Consider the following 24,134-nt stretch of genomic DNA (forward strand, 5'->3'; position numbering starts at 1 on the left):
ATTGAAAATATTCTTCCTGTATGAGTAGTATATTAAAAGGACTGCAGGAACTAATTATTATTAGGCGATTGCAATTAGTATCGCTAATTGCGATCGGCGTCGATTTCGATATCGATAATAGATTTCAATTCAATTTGTATCTATTTCAACCCTTACTTTTTATTGTCTTACTAGCTAAACACTGCATTTTATGATTTTATCGTCCCTATTTTGTAACAATAATATTTTTATTATGTTCCAGTTGGTTGGAAGTTGGTTCTTGTAATGTGAAAAGCATCATCTTTTAATCGGCGTATTAAAAAACAGGCGAGGATGAAAATAAAACCATTTTTTTTTTCAGAATAAGCACAAAATATAATTATTCATTAATATTGATGTAAAGATATCATATATTAACGGCATACATTTCACTTTACATATCAAAATAAGCATCATTGCCTAAAAAAAAACAAAAACAAGAGCCTTTAAATTATAATAGTTGTAAAATTAAAAAGGCTCTCCCAAGCCTTTGGCAAATGAATGGCAGCAAAATTTAAAATACTAATTAGTATTGTTATAGTATACGTATCAGTTGTTTCAATATTTAAGTATTGTTTCACGAAACAATATGCCACTACATTAGGTTCGTAAACATTAGTAGGTACCTCTAGCAGAGTCGTGATGGAGGTTCGATTTTAATATATAGGTCGAAGTTTTATTAATATAATAGTACAGATGAGATAAGCAATACAAAGTATATTTCATTAATGACACAAAAATCATTCAACGACCATAAGGATGCAATAACTTCATAAGTCTATTTTGCCAGCGCCGTCGTTGCGTCTCACTGCATGGCCTTATGTCCTCTGGATCATCAGGAAAAGATGATGGGAATGATATTCTGAAAAAAAAACTGGTGTCTATAGTTGATCACCAACTTTTACCTATTCAGGTACACCTACGTAGGTATGTTTAGATAATGTTTACAACGCTAAAATTTTACAATAGATAACGAATAAAAGGTGCATTGCAGTTCATAGGTTGCTTGTAATCAAACATAAATTTTACACAATTATTAAATTCGATGTCCATTAAACTTCTCATTGATAATTGATATTCAGCAATTTCAAATAATTTGTGTATTCACATTTGTTATGTTATGTTGTATGTATTCACTTACATTCGAGACTCCTTTCGTGGCAGTACAATATCAGGGTACACTTTCTGGTTTGCTATTTGACTTTTTCTGCTTACACTGGACTTTGAGGCATAACTTGCCGATGACCTAAAATTATATAAGATTATAATTATTATTGGTAAAAAGATAAATGAACAAAATATTTGATCGATCTTTCTTTTGTTAAATTTAGGTAGGTAATAGGTATGTAACCTGCGTATGTCAAATTGAGTAGAATGATAATATTATCACTTAAATTAACTTAATTTATTTTAAATCTTTTATTGAAAGGTTGGCGCAAAAAAAGTCCTTGTAACATACCTACCTAAACCTACCTACCTACCTAAAATGTATGACTAAAGGTGTAAAGCAATTAGTTCAGCGAAAGCCATGCCAATATATCATATTTATTTAGAAAAGCATCTTACAACACAGCTCAAAACTTCATCATAAAATTTCAATTTGCACAATATACTTGGCAATCTACACAATTTATGGTACTACTTCGTTCATATAAATAAAAATATATAACGTACATCATATTAAAAGGGAGGAAAAGCTTTGAATTTAAGCAGCAGTTTTCACGTAGGATTTATGAACTCTATTATGTAATGGTAACTCCTCTAATACGTTATAAATATCTACTTTAAATAACGCCAAAAATATGTATCCTCCTAACCTCCTCTACCATATTAATCTTTAAAACTATGATTGAATTTAAAAAGCATCGTATGATATAAACGAAATCACGACGGTATATCCCCGTTATGGATTTTATCTAGTTAGCCTTTCCCCTGTAGGTACTTAATATACTCAAATTTCTAGGCTAATTGCAGGGCTCTGATTAGAATTTAAAGGCGAACAAAGTTTAGTTATTTCATGTCGTACTAACACAGATGTCGTACTAACACAGAAGCTTTCGATTTTCCAATTTCGTTAGATGTGGGCAACGGCTTTAACATGGTATCGAAAGCTGATCGATGCATCCCAATAATACCAAGAACAATTCCAAGTTCTACAAGACGTTCTTCGGGACCCGCTACAGCCTCCTTCATGTACATAATTCGAGGCGAAATTCTACATAATTAATCACAGTGTTAATAATAGGACTATTAGGAAAGTACATAGCTAATTTCTATATTCAATTGGAGTCCTTCACACAAATGATTATAGGTATCATATTTTAAATCATGTGCTGTTTTTCCAAAATGTTATTAAAACTTCGCCAAACAGAATACCTATAATTTATGTTTAGATATATGTATTTTAAATGGTAATGTATGTTTAGTCGCATTATTTTCACCTATCTAATTCGTACACAAAAAAATACTGGAATATTTTTTCCTTTATCCTCCTTCACTGTTTCTTCTTTATTCATCCATCAGTTAAACATTAACATTAGCTCCCCTAATCCATCTACCTATACGTCTGATTTCATGATTATAACCTTCATATAATAATCATATTTGTGATCTTACTGGTGGCATTTAATGACGCCAGCTCCCATGAGACGATAGTCGATCTCTCGGTGGCAAAACACTTCATTCATTAGCGGTGATCGGGTATTGAGCTTCTTGTCGTGGCGCAGACATCGTCCTAGTAGAACTGCACGCTCTTCCTTTGTCATCTTATTAATATAGCCAGTATTCAAATTGTGTTCCACCGCGTTGAATATCTCAGACTTAAACAAACGGTTGACCTCCAATTCTAGACCATAAATTATTTCATTAATTTGAACAATAATTCATTTAAAATTACCGTGATCATATTGTGTATTCAACAAACGAAACCTTTTAAAATTCGCCCGAACCTAATTGTTTCACCTGCCTCTAACTTTATCAAACTTTAAGGGGTAGATAGGTACCTACCTACACTTCAGAGTTCAGTCGTTTAAGCTATTTTATTCTGCATCAATATGTGAGTACCCACCAACCTATTTGGCAGCTGGCTCAGCTTATTGTTTTATAATCTAAACAAAGTGTTTTAAGCTTTCAATAAATAAGCAGCATAAACATAGATAACAAACTAACAAAATAGGCACATACCTAATATATTTGACCACACGTGATGATCAAACAAATAAAACGTACTTCTTGATTTATAACAAGACAGTAAGCAAGATAAAGTAATCGATCATTTATATACCTATCTGATTGAAGGCCTTGCGACCGAGGGCCAACCACACGATTTGAACGCACATACGCAACAAAGTTTCGAAAAGTCGTGCATCTTTGTCTGATAAGGATCGACGTTTCTTCTGAGGCCCCATATGATGGAATTTTTTCGTATCTCCGCCACCTTACAAGCAATATCAATACCAGGTATTGTGTAAAATTTGAATTCAAGATATTTATTAATATAAGCACTGACTAAATTCAATTCAAAATATAAATAGATAATATGATTATACAATAACAAACAAACCAATCAACATTGTGCTATATTCTTTTGCCACCAGTAACCTCAAATCAGATAAATTGTCACGAAACTCGCTCTCTAGAACTTCACACTGCGGAGTACGTACTTTTGTTTCTAATTCAATTATTCGATTTGCCATTTCGTCTGCAATCTTGAAATAAAAGCAACGTTTAATGGGCTTCTAAGACGATTGTACACGATTCAAGTAAAATACCTACGTTGAGATTTTTACTTTAGACAACTCGGTGAGCTCGTCTTTTAAGCTTTCATTAAATGATTTTTTTAGATCTTACAATATATAGTGTTGTCACTAGTCTCCTTGTTACCTCTTATGTACAGAATTTTATATTTTACTCGCCTGTAAATAATACTGACAACACAGAACAAGCGCTCTAATGAAACGTTCCGTTGTAGGCAGGTGCAACATATTTATTAGCATGGGGCTTAGAATATTTACTGGAGCAGTAAATAATGCAATATCTTTAACGTCCTGTACAGAAAAAAAATATCAATAAATTAAGCTACAACAAAAATAGTTTCGTATTAACTACAAATGAAGAAATTAATCTATCAAGGAACCTAGTTTGTTTACTAAGAAAGTTTAATTTATTAAGAATGTTAAATGAAACTTTGTAGAGACTAGAGGTAACTCACCTGGACCGTAATAATGTCCGGCTGCCCTGGTTTAAGTTTTCTCTGGTAACGCCTTCTAAATCGAATCTAATAGAGATAAGTGGGTGCTGATATTAATATCCCACCAAAAACATAAATGTAAAAATTGGAGCCGAGTTCAATCGATGACTTAATTTGCCAAAAAAAGAAATGAGATCTAAATGTGTGCCAAGTTCTGCAGACAGTCCAGAAATTTATTTACAAAGATGTATTAAGTTCTTAGGTTGACTGAAAACTCAATTGTTTTATTTTCCCTTAGAGAACAATGTTTATTCCAAAATATAACTTTTTTAATTTGAATAATATAATTATTTTCACAAAGCAAACAACTAATGACCTATTGAACCCCATAATTTGATGAGGCTAGTTTTTAGAACCTCACAAAATATAAACAGTATGTAAAACTAGCCTCATCAAATTATGGGGTTCAATAGGTCATTAGTTGTTTGCTTTGTGAAAATAATTATATTATTCAAATTAAAAAAGTTATATTTTGGAATAAACATTGTTCTCTAAGGGAAAATAAAACAATTGAGTTTTCAGTCAACCTAAGAACTTAATACATCTTTGTAAATAAATTTCTGGACTGTCTGCAGAACTTGGCACACATTTAGATCTCATTTCTTTTTTTGGCAAATTAAGTCATCGATTGAACTCGGCTCCAATTTTTACATTTATGTTTTTGGTGGGATATCATTACTTTTTGTACAGAAAATTACTCTGCAAATTTGATTTACTTTATAAATATAATACTTTTTATATACGATTTTTTTTTCTTGCGGTTTCTCTGTATGGTTTGTTTAGTATTATTTTCTATATTTTCTTGTATGTTATGAATGTCAGCGCACATTGCCCCGTCATTATCTGCAATTTTTTAAACTCGTTTTCTGTTTAAAAGATTACATGATTTTCTAAACATCCAGCGTGAATTTGTACACACACTATTCTTCTTCTTCTTCTTTTTTTCAAATGGCAATTCCCGATCCTAGTGAGGACGGATTCTGCCAATGTCAGGTTTTGAACGGATGGTCAGTTTAAGTTAATGCTCATGTTAAGCGTGCTCTCACACACTATTACCAAGATGCAAAGATCGTTGTAGAAGAATCGTCGCCTTACTCCATGACGTTACGGTATTGCCATGACGCGATCTTGAAATTTTACTCTAAACGCGCCTAAAGATGTTTCACTCATATTAATATTACGCAAATTAAATCATTTCGACCTTCGACGAAGCCTTCTTCCATTACACCATTTATGGTAATTATTTTTGCATGCTTGTATTGGCTAAACATGTTTGTGCTTTATTAATATAATTGTATCACCATTGAATACCATGTTTAAAGCAAAATAAAGATTTTATTTATTTATTTACACTGAAATTAAAACTAAACTAAACACTCATAAATAAAGAATAAATAAATGTGAATATGTAAAATTATATATTATTTTTAACTGTATGAGCAATAAAGGCAATATTTTTATTACAATTTTCTTTTATTTTACGTTTAATAACAGTTTTGAATAAAGAAATCATGCAATCGAAGTAATCGGCCCTAGCGATACTAGCGCGAGTGAGTGTGATGTCAGAGGCGCTTCGAATCTACAGATGTTTCGTCCTAAAATACCTATGTAAACTTCAATAATCTATATCTCAGTCATTTATTGATGGATTTCAAAATTTTTTTCGGCCACTGATTAGTTTTGATCTATTTTTTAAGACTAGTAAGGTGAATATACTATTTTCTTTTTTTTTAAACTTTTCCATTTTTCCATACAAACAAAATTTATGTCATTGAAAAAAAAATTAAATACAAATAAATTCAGTATTTTCTGATTTTTTCCTTTGTACACTCACTATTACCTAGTTGATTACAAAATTTGAACTTTCTAGGTCATCTGGAAGTGGGTTAGGTTTTGTATATGTCTATAAGTCAGTCAGTCTTAAAAATTGCGATTTTTGGATATTAATATCTACGAAACTGTTTAATCTGTATTTATGAAATTTAAGGTTCTTGTTTATCTTGAGGTCCTCTTGATATGTACCAAATTTGGTTTATATAACTTAAATAGTTTTCGAGTTATAAGGGGGTGAAAAGTGGCTTGAAATGGTTCGTGTAAATATACACACGGCTGCTGCTCGCCAGTTCTCTTCGCTTGAACTCGGCTTGACACGCTGCCGCGTGTCTAGATTAAGGACTTAAAAAAAAATCATGTATGGAACGACCGACTCATACCAATAGTATTTAGTTATACACCCACAGAACATATAAAGAGAGGTGTTCTGTCATTCTGTGTATATGCTACAGTCAAAACCCTGAACCAGTCAATATCCTTATCGACGGTTATTAAGGTTATTGACTAAGGGCGTCGGTTAATATCCTTATTGACTGATTTTATCTGATAAAATCAGTTAAAAAGGATATTGACCGGCCTATATTATATTGACTGAATGTCTGCTCTTTAAATCAGTTAAAATCAGTCAATAAGGATATTAACCGACGCCCTTAGTCAATAACCTTAATAACCGTCGATAAGGATATTGACTGGTTCAGGGTTTTGACTGTAACATATTCACCTCTACATTTGTTACATAACTGGTTTAAAGTAATAATCATAAAATCAATAATAATATCTAGCAACCTAAGGTAATTTAGCTATAAATTGTTTACATTTACAGCATATTATACCTGTTCAATTAAGTCTACATCGTCTCTGAATTCGACGGTACCTGTCGGCGCTTTAATGGGTATATGTATTGCTTCAACTGGCTTTGGCGGGAGATCGCTGAAATAGTTTAATATTGTTGAAATTCGATAACAAGTAAACGATTTCAAGTTTAAAGATCAAGCTTTGCTGAGCGATGCGAATCAAACAACTTTGATAAAACTTTTTAAAGCATATTCAATTGTTTGGTATCAAATATATTATACCTTACAAAAACTAAGGCCTCTGTAGCTTCATCCCACACCCAATGACCATCTTCATATAATCCGCCGAAACCTCCTTCATCTTCATCATCAGCCATTACCTAATCTCTTTCTTTGAAAGCACGAAGAGAATATGGTGATGTATTTATTGTGACAACTAGTCTAAGATACGCTTCTTATTCCCCCGTTTATAGGAAAAAGCAAAAGACTTGCAAAAGGCTTAAAAATAAACTTCAATACGTTTACGGCTTGTTTATGGCTGTTTACGTTAGGTATATTCCTGTATATTCATTTAAATACGATTATGACTTTAGTGACATACCTACAGATGACTTGAAAACATTCCAATAGTTACAAAGGCAAGAAATAAATTTACTTTGTTTATAGTAGTTAGGTTTCCAATTTTCATTTTAATTCAAAAATCCATCTATAAAAATGTTTTACGACAAATCTTTAGGTTAGGTATTTAATAAAAAAATATACCTATTCACCTAAGTTAAAAACACTAGTTATATAATACCACTGTTATACACATATTTTAATGCGGTTTTTGCTATGTGTAATACTAGGTAATACTGTAAAAAAAATAAAAACGTCAAAATTCAAAGTCAGATAAATCATAAAATAAAAACTATTCATAAAATCATTTAACACGAAGCCTTTATCGCCTCAATACATCAAGGAACAATCGTATTAAGCAGCCTAACCTAAAGCCACCCTAGTCCTATAACCTATCTCCTATTAAAAATATAAATAAGCAACGTAGACTTAAGTATATTTACTTAAAAATATCTCCAACTTATCATAACTAGCAAATTTATGATTCCATTCATTTTATTCCTTCCGCACAAAGTTCAAACAAACTCCTATTTTCTTAAAAATATCGTAATGCAATTCATAGCTAGCAATAACTTGTGATTCGAATTTTCATCGCCATGTTTGTAACTTTGGCAAAATTTACGGCGTCACAGTAAGTTGCGACGACACTGCATATAAATTTATGTTAATATATCCGTACAGCCTTCGTACAGCTAACTCGAAACCGTTAAAATCCTAAAGAATATATACAAAGCACTAACTTTTTCTTATTTCTTACCTACTGATAACCTTTTTACCTGGTTTTCTAAAGTCACATCCGCAACAAAGTGTTTTGATAGAGCGGCGGGAGCGCTTAGAATTAAATCCCTAATACTTATAAGGCAGTGATTTGTGTAGATGAAACAGAACATTAACTGAAATAGGATTATGCCGCAAAGGGACAAGTGTGTCAGGTGTGTTAATTCATTGAATTCGAATACACAGTCGATTGCACATAAGGCTACGAAAGGCGCCGAAGCGCTTTGATCATGTTCGTTCTGCCATGCCATTAAATAGCTCTTTACTTAGCGCATCGTTCTGGCAAATTTTCTTTAGGTACTTAGGCAATTCATAAATTCAATATTGGGACCATGAAAATCATGTTATTATTAAGTTACGTACTTATATGCGAACGGAGAACACTTCTACATCTGCGCAATTGTATGGCTCTATGCATCTAGGTATCTCATGTATGTGTGAGTAAATCATTAACTACATATATAATTAAATGCGCTTATGAAAAATATTTGTGCGATTTTTTGAGTAGGTATTTCATTTTTTTTGTGCGAGTATTGATGATGTTTTCAGTTATGTCCCATATCTCTAAAGCTCTACTTTTGTTTACCCGATACTGTTAACTTCGCTATCTGCGATAGAGACGAAAATATATATTAATATTATAAAATTGAGAGAAATTGTCTCTTTATCGTCATACCTCTTATTCATCTATATAATTAGTTATGTATATATTTTAATAAAAAATAAGTTCAGCCATTCATGAGCAGCTATTCTTACGTTAGGCATACCTAACCTAAGCTCATGAGCGGCTGAACGGATTGAAATAGTTTGTTTTGTTGGGTATTTTGTCTTCTGGAATAGGTTGGAGTAGCTTATGTTAGAGCGAGAAACTTGCCAGGTGTTTTGCCATTAAACAATCACCACCGCCATAAAACATCCACAGAAGCTAAGACTGCAAATGCGTTGCCGTGTTTTAAGAGGGATATGGAATAGAAGACCGGACCGGGGCTTTTTTAAATAAAACATATAAAAACAGTATTTCTAAAATGATTTAATTATTTCACTTATATAAACTAATCGTTTAAACATAACAATTCAAATACTTACATAAAGACATTTTTTAGAATTGGGTAGAAGCAGTTACGACTATTTCGTTTTCTGGTGATACTCTAATGTTCTTGGAGTAAGTAATGTAGAAACTCTACTAAGATTAAAGGTTAGAAAATAATAATAATATGATAACCAAAAATAAAATACACCAATAGAACAATACACTGAGGTCATCAACAATGGAAGAAATGGTAAAGTCTTATTAAAACCTAAAAATGAATGTAATATATTTTCATAAATATACAATAAAATTAATCCAAACAAGTAGAATATTTCCATCCAATTCAACATAGGAGGAATTAAAAATGCACGCTTTTTGTTCTTTTTACATTTTGGATCTTCATATAAACTCGGAATGTTAACAAAACCCATAGCACAATGAGTTAATAAGAGAAATAATTTTATTGATGCTAGATTTTTGGGATACAGCAGAGGGAAAAGTGAATAATGTCCAACTGTTGATAACAGCAAATAATATTTTCCGTCATCTTCACCCAAAACGGAAAGGAAACTGAAAATATACATAAATAAAAAACAATTAATGGCATTAATTATTTGCGAACTCACATACTTTTTATACTAATTGTAATATGCATTGCAAAATAATACCATTAATTTTGTACTGACAAATGTTTCATAATTGTTTAAAAATATTATAACTAGTTATAATATTGTTTGTTGATTACAATACATATAATTTTGTGAAAACTTATTACAGGAATTTCCAATACCTACGGCTATTCGTCAAGTCCAAGTTATCCAAGTCAATTTTATAATTTGTGTATCTGTTAATACTTACGAAAATAAACATGATTTTATTTTATTTTATAAAAAATTATAAACAATCGAGTTTTGATCTGCATTATCATTACATCCATATTTTCACATGGCATAATGATAATGATACATACAAATATAGGTATGTGTAAATACATAATATGTATTACCTATATAAAAGTAATATGTACATATACATGTAAGTATGTACCTACATAATATTATGTGGATATCTCATCATTAAGTACATTATTATCCACTTATGTAATGTGACTAATGATATTGAGGACAAAATAAAAAATAAACAGTATCAAGATCGTTCAGTCCATTTTCCCTAGGGTTGCACACTCAAAATTTTGATTTCTCTAATTGCCATCAGATTCTGGTTTACCTATACCTATTTTTTATTTCAAAATTAAACTTACCTCAATGGAATTAAAATCATCAGAATTGCTTTCTCGTGAACATGCCATCCAAACATAAATGAGCATGTGGCACATATAACAACACACCTAAAATATATAAAGTATTATGTATAAGCAGGCAAAATGTTATGCAATTTCATAAGTATCAATACCTTTTAAAATTAAATATTCTTTCAAAAGGACATTGATATCCATGATTCATAATATTATTATGCTTAATCTCACCGTTATGTAATAATTTCATTCGAACAGTTCTTTAGTAGATTAATAGTTAAAAATAATGCACTATTTTTACCTTATAAAGCTCATGCTTCTATATCTTCTGTCAGCTCCAAGATGCCACAATTTAATAAGTGCTGGTAACATTGACAGAATTGTCAAAACAAATGTAATATTTGGTCTTATAGATGGCAATACTGAATGGTCAAACTCCTGTACAAGTCCACCAGTCATTGATGCAACATTGTTGGATGTTGGTAAACCAAACCTTTTATCTGCAAGAGTATACACACTTTTCACAAGCTGAAAACTTGTAAATAAGGCTATGAAGATATTTTAGAATAATCTTTTTCAAATTTTTATAAAATAGAAAATTCACTCTGATGTTTCTGATACAAATGAAAAGGAAAATATTAGGAATTTATATTATGTATTTATATTCAAACCTAATAAATGATTAAATAAATTCAAACTCACATAAAACATGAAGGACTTTATCTCCGAAATTGTATAAAGCCCAAAAGTTTGGAGCCCAATAGGCATGGCAAAGTCCTCTTTTGAATGGAAACAACCTTGAAAATAACTATAGAGTAAATTAATAAAAAATAATTTGATACAGTTCAAATAAGAACAAAGTAGAACTATAATAATATACCTGTGGTAGTTGATGTATGAAAGGTCCAAAAGATAAAGCAAATACTGAAATAACAATAAATGCCAGTTTGCTCAAATTAACAAATGAAAACGAATACCATGGCGTGTGGACTCCATCATTGGAAGAAACTGTAAAACAGTACGACCTCAATAGAAAAACAACATACACTGGCGCAATGTATATAAAAATATGCTTAAAATTTATTAAAATTGCAAACCATAATGCCGCTTGGATAAAATTTCCCTGAAAAAATAAATAAAATATGACATTCAATACAATAGCAAGCATAATTACTTTATCAAAATAGCTAGTTATACTTACTTTTATCATGTGTGCTATAGAGAAAAGCAAAAATCCATATAAAAATCCGTTATATTGAAAGTGAATATGATCAACCATTAATAAACCAGGATTAGATACCAGCAGTATAAAAACAAGAAGTTTCCCATTGTCCAATAAGTCTGAACACCTGTAAGTTTATTTAAACTGTAATATGAATACTTATTATGTTCAAATTAATGATGGAGTGCATATGAGATATACAAACTTTTTTACACTATAAACGTAAATAAAATCCAGTGCAATCACTGAAAATCGCTGAAACATCACTGTTACATCAGAAGCATAATTAAGGTTCTCAACTTTGACCATTTCTGGATCAAGCTGTTTAGCTATTAATGATAAACCATACTCCATCCAAGCAAAAAAAGGAGGATAGTCTAGTGTCCATTCTGAAGTAGACTCAAAATACCATTGATCAATAGATTTGTTATGGGTAATAGCCAACCAGTTTCTATGAACTTCAAAATCTGTTGAACGGCTAGAAAACAAAGAATTTATAATTTATACAGTTTTTCAAAATCATTATTTGATATTTATTAAAGTAAAAGCTTACTAGAGCGGCATGAACAAAAATTTAACCGCGGTTACAATCACAGTAACTTGTGTTATCATTTTTAATAATCACTACGTTCTCAATTGTATATTAAAAACGGGGTAATACAAAATTGTTAATAAAACATTCATTCGTTTCCATTAAAATAATAAATTTTATTGTTCACAAAAGTAAATACACAACCCGCACCCGGCACCATGTTTTCAGTTTTTTTGACATTGACATTACGATTTGGCAATTTGGTCTTGAAGCTTGACAGTTGCAGTAATGACATTTAGATTTTTCTCTATGCCAGTCACCGATTTGCAAACCCAGTGTTAAACGCTTAGAGTATATATACCGTGTTTTCCAATTACAGCACTAGAGCGCATTATGCGGCATAATGCTTAGCGTTGAATGTTCCAATTGCAGCAATGCTTCGCACAATTGAGCACTCTTAAAAGTAATGCGCGTGAATTGATGCGTGCGATGCGATTTATCGTAAGTAATTAATAATTGTTGGAAAATATTTAAAGCTTTCGTTTCTTTCGAAATAATCAAAGTTAATTCAAATTGTGTTAAAAAAAATCAATATAAGTATGGATGAAGGTAAATCCAAATTACTTAAAATAACCGTAAATAGTTTTCAACCAATTATTATGTATACCACTTTATTTACACATTAATGAGGTTATTGCTAACTCTATGAATATTTTTTTTTTTTCAACACTGAACTTAGCGCAACCTGCTGGTGCGTTTCACGTTCCAATTAAGCATCAGCATAATTCGGCATTGTGCGCCACTGAGTCGCATTATGCTCTGTAATTGGAAAACAGCCATACTATCTATAGAGTGCGAACAACCAAGTGGGAACAGTAGGCACAGGTGGGAACAACACGACGCTCCCGCCGCGAGCGCTCGCAGTCGTGGTTGAGTGCTCACGAAGTGCGTTGCTCTGGATTTTTTTTATATTTACGAATAAACATGGTGAAATGTGCAGTTCTATCTTGCAAAAACGATACTAGAAAATACACAAAATTGAAATCCACTATCACATTTCATCAGTAAGTCGATTGTTATACTTATTTTTATGAAAATAAATCTAGCATCGCGGGGGTGAAGGGTAGGTGGGAGGCGGACACGCGCAGGCTCGCTCGCGCGCCTCACTGCCGTCACGTGATCGTAGTGTTGTGACCTGACCAACGCTGTACTCGATATAAAGTTTACTAGAAGAACTATATTTTAACAAATTATTTATTTAACTTTAAAATTAAAACTCTTTTAAAAATGTATTATAAATAAATTTGTGGTGTGTTTTGTATGATACACTTTCTAATATTATGAATGCGAATGTATTATAGTGTAAATGTAATGTTACGATATATTTTCTGAACCGCTAAATTGATTTTGAAGATTTTGATAGTAGAATGGATAAAATTAAATAAAAAAATTATTAATATTATTTATTATATTATCATTTTAAATTATTGATTATTCCTTAATATTTTTTACCATTTTTAAAACATTATTATTATTGTTTGATTTATTATTAAAGAAATAGCACTAAACCCGATCTTTTATTTTATTAACTTTATTATTTAAAAAGTACTCACGTTTTTCTGATATTCCAATTAAACATATTTTTTTAAAGTACTTATAATTAATACAAGAAAATTTCTTATATAATATTTAATATTCAAATGGAATAAACAAACTTTATTCAGTTGGTAAACAAATAAAAAAATTACATATTTATACTTTATTCATATATTTTTCCTTTAATAACTTATTGAACATAAAATTTACTTATGATACATATTTATTTACATAAATTATCGATAGTTCAACACGCAATTGATACCTACCCATCCCTATTTGTCACACACACATCTATATAGTATCTATAGCTCATCTGCCTACGATCCGCACTAGGCAATTTGTGCAATACACTCGCTCTATACTATTGTAATATATACTCTAAGGTTAAACGACATTTCCCACATTTTTTGGTATTTTTCTTTACAAGTGTGTGATCCACAGGTGTGATGTGGGTGTGATCCAACTAATAAATTATGATTTATAATTTTGGTGTGAGTACATGATAAAATGAAATGAAAAAATGAAAAAAGAAAAAATGACAAAACTAAATAGCCTGTGACGACAATGCACAGGCATGACGAAAGATTTTGAAATCCTCTTCCATAATGTGTGTATACGTTTACTATACAAGAAAAACCCTATATTTCGGTAATATACTTAAATTTAACGAAGATAAAAGCCATTTTTCAAAAAATATTTATTAACTGTGCCAAAACAGCTCGCAGGTGTCATGGCGTAGGCGTGACGTCACTCTTTGGTAAATACGTAATTATTTGTACGCATTGCGAAGAAAATTAAAGAAATATTTATTTAATATGTGTTATAGAAACGAATTTCAAAGTTTATAAGTAGTGTGCAGTATTGCAGTGTGAATCCACATAAAAATAATGCTCAAAAATGTGTTAGTAATTATTTCAAGCGAGAAAATAATAAGAAATTATTGTATAAAGTTGGCGCGGAGAACCCCGAAACCACGTATTCGTGAATTCGCAATTATATTTCTGTTCTGGGTCGATAAAGCATACGTGAAACAATAGAAAATAAATAAAAATGCGTATTCTCAACATATTCATAACAACAAAATACATCTGGCGTGAGTTGTTTACTTAATCGTGACGTCACGCGTGTTTTAGTCAAAATGGCGAACTGCAGAATTTCAATGTTTTATTTTATTGATAATCTCATTAATCTTAATGTTTTGAAGATTTTTAAGTCACTATATTTAATTTATTTATTATACATTTTCCCTTAAAAACACTAATACGATCATTTATGGATACTGTCGTGATGCCTCACACATTGGCACATGTCTCATTGCTGCCTGGCAAGCCACTTGCGATGAACGTACAGGGCTCCAGATTGATATAAATCAATAAACCTGAAAGTTTCTTCATTGCTCCACAATACTGAAATTTTAGGCGATCAAATAATACCTTTAATTTAATATAAAAATAAAATTCTAGTTCTAGTACGCAACAAAAAGTGCACTATCCCGGTCAGCGATCGGTGACGATTGACGAACTAAACAATGGCCCATTGTGTGAACACCACAGGCCACGCTACGCCACGATTCCTTTGAAGTGTGCCCAAAAAACCGACAACTCCCCGATTGCGCGCCACGACCGCGACAGACAATTGCCCGCCAGTGTAAACAATGGCAATGTAGCATGGGCCATTGTGTAGAATCTACTGGGGGCTTAATGGATTTTGGCAGTTGACTGATGACAGTGACTGTCAATGATATTTTAAACGTCTGCGGTCTGACGTTTGTATTTTGACGTCAACAAAAATATATTTTGTTTACATTAAAAACATTTACTTTTTCGAATACCCTTGATTTTAAATGTTGACCCCATGTTTTAATATCGAAAAAATATGCTCTGGAAGCCATAGCAAAATTTGTGATACTATTCATGAACATTCAGATTTTGAAGTATCAACAGTAAGCACTGATCATGGCTATTCTTCATAGAGCGCTATTTACATGGTTCATATTATTAGTATTTCTTATACTACTTTGTCTACGTCTCGAATCAAGAACACACTGGAATTGGTTCATTGTTTTTATTCCTATGTGGGTGTATGATAGCATTCTATTGATATATGTTATATTCCACATGGTTTCCCACTGCAGAAATGGACTAGAAAGGTTTCGCGGGACTATAAACAAAAATGTATGGTATATTGCTGCTATAGGACTGAAAATGGCAGCTCAAATTATAATTTGCATTAAACTAGAATACACTAAAGTAAACCTCCCAATTTATGTTGTTATGACTCCAATTTGGATGTTACTGCCAGTTTTGTGTGTGGAAGTTTTTATGCACCTTATAAAAAATTCGAGCAGAAGTAGATATTGAATATTTGTCTAGAAGATAAAATGCATTTAAGTATAAATGACCATGTGACTTTGAGATAAATTTAAACTTGGCACTCATCCATTGACATCAGTGATGTGTTTGCACAGTAATGACAAAATTTTGGTTGTACAGTGATATAACATAACCCATAAGTGACTTAATTTTATATAATGCCATCAATAATGAGTAATATACCCGACGTAAAATCAACAATAGTGAAGGAAGTGCCTATGGGATCAACTGCCGTTTTGAACTGTATCAGTAATGACTTTAATCACAATTTCATGTTTTGGCTTTTTGACAAAAACAAGGTTATTGGTCCAGGAAACTTGTATGATGAAAGGAAATACAAGTATGAAGTTTTATCCGGAAGACTCCATATTGATGTAAGCTTATTATTCCAATGATATTTTAATTTCGAACTATCATATTCTAATTGTAATTAAAATTATATAAGGCCAGAATGTATACCAGAATAAAAATATTTTAGTAACCAATATTTTTGTTGATTCAGGCGATATCCACATCTTTTTTTTTAAATATGAATGACTTTCTATTCCTCTCTTTTAGAATGTATCCCCAACAGAATCTGGCTATTACAAATGTGTTTCAAAGAACCTTGATGGATCAGGGATAGCTGTTGGAGAAGTGGAGATGATAGTAAAGGGATCAACATTCACTGCAGCAGATGCTGTGAAGCTGGTTGCCATTGTTCTGTCTATCCTTGTGATCATCACTTGTGCTGTGATTTACTTCAGGCTTAGGAAACAGTGGAAAAAGTATGACGGGAGAACTGTTGTTCCAGGTAATCTTTGTAATAATTATTATGATATGTCCATACATTACTAGTAATTCCAACAAAGATTAAAATAATTAATATTAATAACTATTCAAATAATAAGGTCTGTTGGCTTGGTTGGTAGTGACCCTGCCTTCCAAGCCAGAGGTGGTGGGTTTGATTCCCACCCAGGGCAAATATTTTAGTGATGAACATGTTTGCTCCATGTCTAGGTGTTAATTATATATATACGTATATAATATATAGGTATTTATTTAAAAATTAAAATTATATATATGTATGTTTATCAGCCATTTGATTTCCATAACAGCGAAAGCTTAGTACAGGATCAGATTGTGCTGTGGTAAAAATGTCCTGAACTATTTATTTATTTAATATTTATAATTTTTTCTTTTCAGTGGATGATGAAGATGAGGAAGGTGATGAAATATACAACCGCACAACAACTTCTATAACAGAACCTGTACCTGGCCCTAGTAGGAACCCATCTTCAGAGCATTTGATATATGGTATAGACAATCAAGGCCTGGACACTGATTTTAATTCTGTGTTTGAAAACATACAAATAAAATCTCCACAGGCTAGCTTGATATAATTCATTAATTATTGTAGACTATAGTACATTTGATGAAACTTAAGTGATATACTTAAAGAATATAATATAACTAGCTTACCGCCCGCGGCTTCGCCCGCTTTGTCTACAACCTAAGAAATTATATACTTAAACCTTCCTCTTGAATCACTCTATCTAATAAAAAAAAACCGGATCAAAATCCGTTGCGTAGTTTTAAAGATTTAAGCATACAAAGGGACATAGGGACAGAGAAAGCGACTTTGTTTTATACTATGTAGTGAAGTGATTATTTAAGTATTTCACTTAATTAATAAAATACATTTTAATTTTGTATTAGTCATGATATTATATATATGCCATAAGGTGAAAAGTGTACATTCTAAAGTAGGTCTCAGTAATTTATAGCATATATTATTAGCATATATATATTGTTGTATTGATACAGTAATAGCTTTGTATTGTATAGTGTAATTTCTGTGAATTATTTTTTAATTTCATTCTTGTTATTGAACTATAGTAGGTATAAATCTACATGTAGATATTGTGAATAATTTACTAAGATAAAATATATTTATTTTTTGGTGTATTCTCTTTTTATTTACATTAAAATGTGATATTTCCTGCAGTCGCATTACTAGTAGATGCAATAGTTTCACTGTTATTCGTTAAATTTGATTGTGGAGTTGTGTCCAACGTGTCATCATCTTCATCCTCACCGTTTATTTCCATTTCAAAAACTCTTACTCTCCTTTGTATATTCGAAAGCACAACAGCAACCTTTCGCGCCCCTGACACTGCTATTTTAGTTCCATTCAATTTTTCTAAAACTTTAAATACACTGGGATCTAATAATGGAGAAAGATCTATTTTTTCCATGTCTTCATTGAAAATGATATTCCTACATTTCATATTAAACTCTTGTGAATTCTCTAAAGCAATTTTTAGAGGCAGTTGTACAAATATAGTGCTGTCTTCCATGTATGGATGCTTCAATAGTAAAGACAGATATTCAGGTGAATAGAATTGTATGTCTAATATTTCTAAATTTTCATCTGATGTAGGTTTGTTGTCCTTAAGTAAACTTGGGGAAAAGAAATATTCACATGTTGTAGCTGAGCATAACCTTTCCTTGACACTTACGGACATAAAATAAAGTCCCTGCTGTGGTATTTTTGTATTGACTATGGCCATCATGAATCTTTGCTGCTTGGGATCAAATATTTGAGAAATTCTTACATTTTCATTTACATTCAAATCTTCGTCACCATCATAGCATTTTATATTATACAAAACAGAAAAGTTCTTTGCTATATCTTTATGATGAATATCAAAAACCTCCTCAACTTCACGGTTTAAGTATTTCTGTTGTTGTACCAGTGAAAATTTCTTAAATTCAGATGTTAAATAAATTGTATCATCGTCTTTCAAAAGGCATGCATTTTCCTTAAGAATTTTATGCCAAGGATTGTCCTCATCATCTGGTAAAATTGTTAATTCGTTATCTTGTAAATATTGACCCAATCTTTCTAAATTAAATTTCATAGGCTTTTCTTCAGTTTCCTCTTCATTTTCCACTTGTACATTGTCAAAGTTGTATAAGAAATCAGCAATATGTGTTAACTCCTGCTGAGTTATTTTTACTATTTCACTAGGTGTGTGCTCATCCAATAATCGAACTATTGCCACAAATAACCAACGGAAGAAAGCTTTGTAATTTCGCATTGACACATCTATGACCTGCTGCAATTCTAGACATTTGTTTAAAAATGCAAAGCTAGCTCTTATTGCAGATGTCACCTTAGCTTCATCAAGACCTAATACCTGAAAAATAAAATTAAATAAGAACAATTACAAACTTTAATATGCATACCCATTCTAAATTCTATTTCAAATTTAATAGTGAAAAGTGTTGGTGTAATCTGGTACTATACAATGAAGTTGATAAATACCTTATATCGATCTGGTATTTTAGCAAGGCCTCTCAGTTCAGACAAGTGATATACAAGATTTTGTCCAACAATATTCAACTGCTTCAAAACCAATTTTTGTATAGTTGAATAACTTAATTCAACTGAGCTACCAAATTTCTTCAGACCTTTTGCCGTAAGCTCTCTTAACAAAAACACTTCCAATTCATCAGAAGGTACACCTGTAAGCAAAATTGAATAGTAAAATCAGAAGCGTTGAAACAATATATTCTCTACCACTCTTGTTTAACTATAATGTTACCGATAAAGCATTAATAACGACATACAAATAAATTTAAGGAATAAAGAAAGAATAAATGAAAATTATAGAAATGCTACAACAGTAAGTATACCTAACATGAGTAGCTCCAATAAATCTGCAGAAACACCACCCTCTGGCACAGTTGATGCATAATATGCCATTTTTGTATCCATTTCTAATAAAATATGTTCCCATGCTTCATTAATGGCCTTCATAGTTTTATCAAGATGTGAAATCATTTGTACTATATGAACATGTTTATTGGCCACAATAGAAAGTTCTTCAGAGTAAGCAGATAAAACACTTGTATTTGTAACAGAGACAATTATTCTGTTTGTATTTCTTTCAACATACAGCACCTGCATCACACTAAAATCATCTGACATTTGTATGTCTAGAATTTCATAATCTCCATATTCATCTTTAGTAAATTGAGACATATGAACACTTCTATAGGGATATCTACCAAACACACTCATAAAGATATTTCCAGTACCATATGCAATCATCAACAAATTGAGCTGGTTAAATTGGTCTAAATGATCTCCACAACCTTTTTCTTTTTCTTCAGTATTTCCACTTTTATATGGAAAACCTATAGTTGCTGGTGGCGTTTGTAAGAATATAGAGCAATCATCCTGTAAATTATTAAGATAATAAATTATAAAGAGCACAATAAGAAAATTAAGTTCATAAAAAATTTGAAAATTATATTTACATATAAATTATATTCTGTTGCACTTTCCAAAGTACCAGCTTTAACAGCCCACCGAATACAGGGAATGCCATAGTTTTTATACTCTGATTCTTCTACAACTTCTTGAACAAAGTCATATTTATCAATAATTGCTCTATCCTCTATATCCACAATATAAACACTTCCATTATTGTAACCAATTGCTATAGCCTGAAAAAATATAGTAAATATTCTAGTAGTGCTTTACTGAACTTAGTCATCTAAATTCAATTCTTACTGAACTCAGTCAATAGTTATTGGTTATCACATTCAGCGAGCTAGCATCTTAAATTCAGAAGAAAGGGTGGTTTCTGACTGGTTGAATCATTTTAAGTCAAATTAGAAGCACATTTAGGAGGCTCATAATATAATTGCATACATGTAGATACTTAAAACTGAACCAACATGTTGCAGGCATATTTTTTTTTCAGCAAGAGTTGGGAGAAAAAAGTATTGACTTTAAATTGTGATATGATTTACCAGATGTGCTATATCATACAATATTGAATCAGTGTATGGATAATTCCTGACGTCTCTTGTTTCTAAAAATTCAGTGTCCATTATCTGATTTAGTACCTATCTAAATAATTTTGGACAGTGTGATCACATCTACTTATTTCTTATGTTACTTCTGAATTTGTAATAACTGCTTAAGCATAATACTTGAAAAATAATCTAATACATACTTTACCATCTGGTCGCCAAGCCATTGAGTCCACGAGAACTTCTTCTGATGGTGGAGGTAAACACCAAACTTTTTGCCAATGAAGTCTGTGAACTTGTACTTCTCCTATAATCATACAATAGTTCATTTATATGAATTAAACACATTTCTAACTCATCAACTTGGGATTTAAATACAAAATATAGATGAATCACTTAGTGTTAACAAAACATAAATTTATAATGAAAAATAAAAAAAATGCAATAAATTATAAAGATTTATTCACCTTTATTATTGCTGAGAGCCAGTAAATCAAGCCGATGACTCCAAATCATAATTTCAACTTGATTGGCAACATGCCTCTCTTCCACTTTTCTCATACCACAATGATACATTTTGCTTTTCTTTTTAATATTTCTTATTAAACAATGTTCTATGCAACCCGTTTTAAATTCACAAGTGAATAGGTAACGATAGACGATATTCCGTACTCAATGCAATAATACTACATAGGTACTACCTACCAAGAAACTGTTAACTGTATCGATATTAACTCGTAAGCGTAAGCTTTTGGCGTAAGCGCGCCGTAATAAATTATTGGTGATATTATTTTACAGTTCTTTAAAATTAACAATTATTTATTTGTGTTAGGCCAAAAGATACAATTTAAAATAAATTCAGTGTGACCATATGTAAATTGTAATTTGTATGTCCGTCACAGTCTCACAGATCTGTCATCTGACAGCAGTGTTGCCACCTTGATTTACTAAAAGTGTGACTAAAAGGGTCAAGTCAGCGCTACGCGAGCCAGGCCGGGCGCGGCGCTCTGAAAAAAGTCTGAAAAGCTTAAGAAAGGGCTAAAAATTAATCAAAGCCATCGTGATTACCCATGAATAATTTAGTCGCGAGTACCGCCAGAACGCGTATAAAAGTGATACTTTTTTATAATGTGCGTTGAGTTCGCGGTAAATTCGAAGCGGAGTTTTTATTCGCAGAGCTTTCTCCACTACGCCTTTAGCTGAACACTTTTTTAATTTTCTACCATATGAGATGATCCATACTTTAATAGGCAACATGCGAATAAAATATATTACTTTTTTTTTTAATAATAAATCAGTTCACCCAACATTCGACATAATATTGTACTCAGAGGTAACAATGAGACAGTCGACTTAAGGGGGACTCCCACTCCCCCTGTGATGGCGGGTACGGGGTAATAGAGACCTAGTTTTTGAGAAAACCATTGAAGTTTCTTTTCTATGTTCTGTTGGATTTTTACGAGTGGGGCGGGCACAGATCTACTACCACAGATCTGTGGGGGCGGGAAAATCATCATCCGTTTCGTAACCTAACCTATAGTTCGGACATCGCCCATTTTTGCAAGTGACTACTATCAAGCTAATTTTCCGTTTGTAGCTTTATTTTGATGAGACGCCCAATAATTTCGTGTACGAAAGTCTCGATTGTGGTAGCTAACAGAGATAACAAGGATAAAAAATTTTGATTTGATGGTTCTCAAATATTTATTACTAACTGAATTTATTTTTTTGTTCAATCTCAAGATAATTACCTAAATTATTCGAAAAAATATTTGTCCTACAAAATCTATGGTTGGTTCAAAGAGTCCCCCTTTCCAAAGTGTATCGATAACGAGGTCATCATAAATGATTACTAACAAGCTGATTTTTTTGTTTTCACTTAATTAATGTTTATATAATTCAACAGACATATTGTCCTACAAATTGCGTAATAAATATTTGAGAACCATCAAATCAAAAAATTTTATCCTTGTTATCTCTGTTAGCTACCACAATCGAGAGTTTCGTACACGAAATTATTCGGGGTCTCATCAAAATAAAGCTACAAACGGAAAATCAGCTTGATAGTAGTCACTTGCAAAAATGGGCGATGCATCCTGAACTACTACTGTTTATGTTTTAAGTTCATATCTATACTAATATTATATAGCTGAAGAGTTTGTTTGTTTGAACGCGTTAATCTCGGGAACTACCGTAAAATGCTGTAACATTGCCTTTATAGCTCAACATTGCCTAAATTCAAAAAAGTTAAATTATTCCCGCTGCGAAATGTTTTTTATTGTCTATGGTATTACTAAAAGCAAGTCGGCAATCTGTATGGCAACATTCAATCACACGTCACTCCAAATTTTAGATAACAAACTGTCAGAGTCCTTTTCATTGTCGGTGCGGATACTCGCTTTTTACCGGCTCTCAGGAAAATTTCATTTTGTGAATATTTATGCTTTATTTCCTAGCGTAATATGTTATATAGCAAAGAAAATATGCTCTTTTATGTATTTTAACTGTTTTTTCTGTATTATATCTTAATTTAAACCGTTAAATCATGGTCGGCAAAGTTGTGTCAGATTTTCGCAACTTTTTACTCAACATTATCTAGGGTTAGGGCTGCCCCTTTTAATTTTTTCAACAAACTCTTAATCGACCGTGGTTTTGCTTGTATAATTTTTTTTTTGTAATTGATCTAACAACGTTTTATAGAAGCTAGAACTATTGTTTCTTTATTTATCATCATCAGAAATTAAGGATGTCGAATTTAATTTTCTTTAAGTCATTTCGATACCTCAGTTCCAAAGTGTAACAAATTCGAAATTTAGTGAATTGGAGATAAGTGTGAGAAATTGTTCCCAAAACGATTACGCACTATTTCCAAAGAGTAACAAGTCGATAACTGAATGCAGTTCAATTGTTACACCCAATATTTTTTCGTAACGTGAGATTATTTTATTTTCATACAGTAACAACTCTATTTGTTTCATTTTGGAACTGAAAATAGTTACACTTTATAGTAACAAATCGAAATGTTA

At 31.6% G+C, this 24,134-nt stretch overlaps 5 protein-coding genes across 6 annotated transcripts; 2 read left to right on the forward strand and 3 right to left on the reverse strand.

Annotated features, from left to right (window-relative positions):
* Positions 1 to 336: 336 nt before the first annotated feature.
* On the reverse strand, positions 337 to 7,276 carry LOC123691738 (protein phosphatase 1 regulatory subunit 36-like). Its single transcript, XM_045636275.1, has 10 exons — positions 7,177 to 7,276; positions 6,934 to 7,030; positions 4,229 to 4,294; positions 3,933 to 4,064; positions 3,581 to 3,725; positions 3,302 to 3,454; positions 2,635 to 2,863; positions 2,066 to 2,233; positions 1,160 to 1,264; positions 337 to 880 (listed from the first exon to the last, which is right to left on the reverse strand). Exons 1-10 carry the CDS (start codon positions 7,269 to 7,271, stop codon positions 763 to 765), a joined length of 1,308 nt encoding a protein of 435 aa, XP_045492231.1. The 5' UTR covers positions 7,272 to 7,276; the 3' UTR covers positions 337 to 762.
* A 2,023-nt stretch (positions 7,277 to 9,299) lies between these two features.
* LOC123692096 (probable dolichyl pyrophosphate Glc1Man9GlcNAc2 alpha-1,3-glucosyltransferase) lies at positions 9,300 to 12,575 on the reverse strand. 2 transcript variants are annotated; one of them, XM_045636741.1, is made up of 8 exons: positions 12,350 to 12,571; positions 12,002 to 12,274; positions 11,776 to 11,923; positions 11,455 to 11,697; positions 11,277 to 11,382; positions 10,876 to 11,074; positions 10,581 to 10,667; positions 9,300 to 9,889 (listed from the first exon to the last, which is right to left on the reverse strand). In XM_045636741.1, the coding sequence occupies exons 1-8, from the start codon at positions 12,406 to 12,408 to the stop codon at positions 9,415 to 9,417; spliced, it is 1,590 nt and encodes a 529-aa protein (XP_045492697.1). In that variant the 5' UTR covers positions 12,409 to 12,571; the 3' UTR covers positions 9,300 to 9,414. The 2 variants fall into 2 exon arrangements, with proteins under 2 accessions (XP_045492697.1, XP_045492698.1); XM_045636742.1 differs by lacking the exons at positions 9,300 to 9,889; positions 10,581 to 10,667; positions 10,876 to 11,074; positions 11,277 to 11,382 and having other exon boundaries at positions 11,461 to 11,582; positions 11,672 to 11,697; positions 12,350 to 12,575.
* Positions 12,576 to 15,691: 3,116 nt separating this feature from the next.
* LOC123692099 (transmembrane protein 60) lies at positions 15,692 to 16,295 on the forward strand. The gene has a single exon (XM_045636745.1). The coding sequence runs from the start codon at positions 15,883 to 15,885 to the stop codon at positions 16,285 to 16,287; it is 405 nt and encodes a 134-aa protein (XP_045492701.1). The 5' UTR covers positions 15,692 to 15,882; the 3' UTR covers positions 16,288 to 16,295.
* A 25-nt stretch (positions 16,296 to 16,320) lies between these two features.
* On the forward strand, positions 16,321 to 17,845 carry LOC123692098. Its single transcript, XM_045636744.1, has 3 exons — positions 16,321 to 16,673; positions 16,858 to 17,092; positions 17,485 to 17,845. The coding sequence occupies exons 1-3, from the start codon at positions 16,458 to 16,460 to the stop codon at positions 17,679 to 17,681; spliced, it is 648 nt and encodes a 215-aa protein (XP_045492700.1). The 5' UTR covers positions 16,321 to 16,457; the 3' UTR covers positions 17,682 to 17,845.
* Positions 17,846 to 18,216: 371 nt separating this feature from the next.
* Positions 18,217 to 21,974, reverse strand: LOC123692095 (anaphase-promoting complex subunit 4). The gene is made up of 6 exons (XM_045636740.1): positions 21,576 to 21,974; positions 21,312 to 21,415; positions 20,608 to 20,796; positions 19,981 to 20,527; positions 19,610 to 19,809; positions 18,217 to 19,481 (listed from the first exon to the last, which is right to left on the reverse strand). Exons 1-6 carry the CDS (start codon positions 21,682 to 21,684, stop codon positions 18,264 to 18,266), a joined length of 2,367 nt encoding a protein of 788 aa, XP_045492696.1. The 5' UTR covers positions 21,685 to 21,974; the 3' UTR covers positions 18,217 to 18,263.
* Between the last annotated feature and the right edge of the window lie 2,160 nt (positions 21,975 to 24,134).

This window comes from Colias croceus, chromosome 5, assembly GCF_905220415.1.
Source record: "Colias croceus chromosome 5, ilColCroc2.1".
Lineage (NCBI taxonomy): Eukaryota > Metazoa > Arthropoda > Insecta > Lepidoptera > Pieridae > Colias > Colias croceus.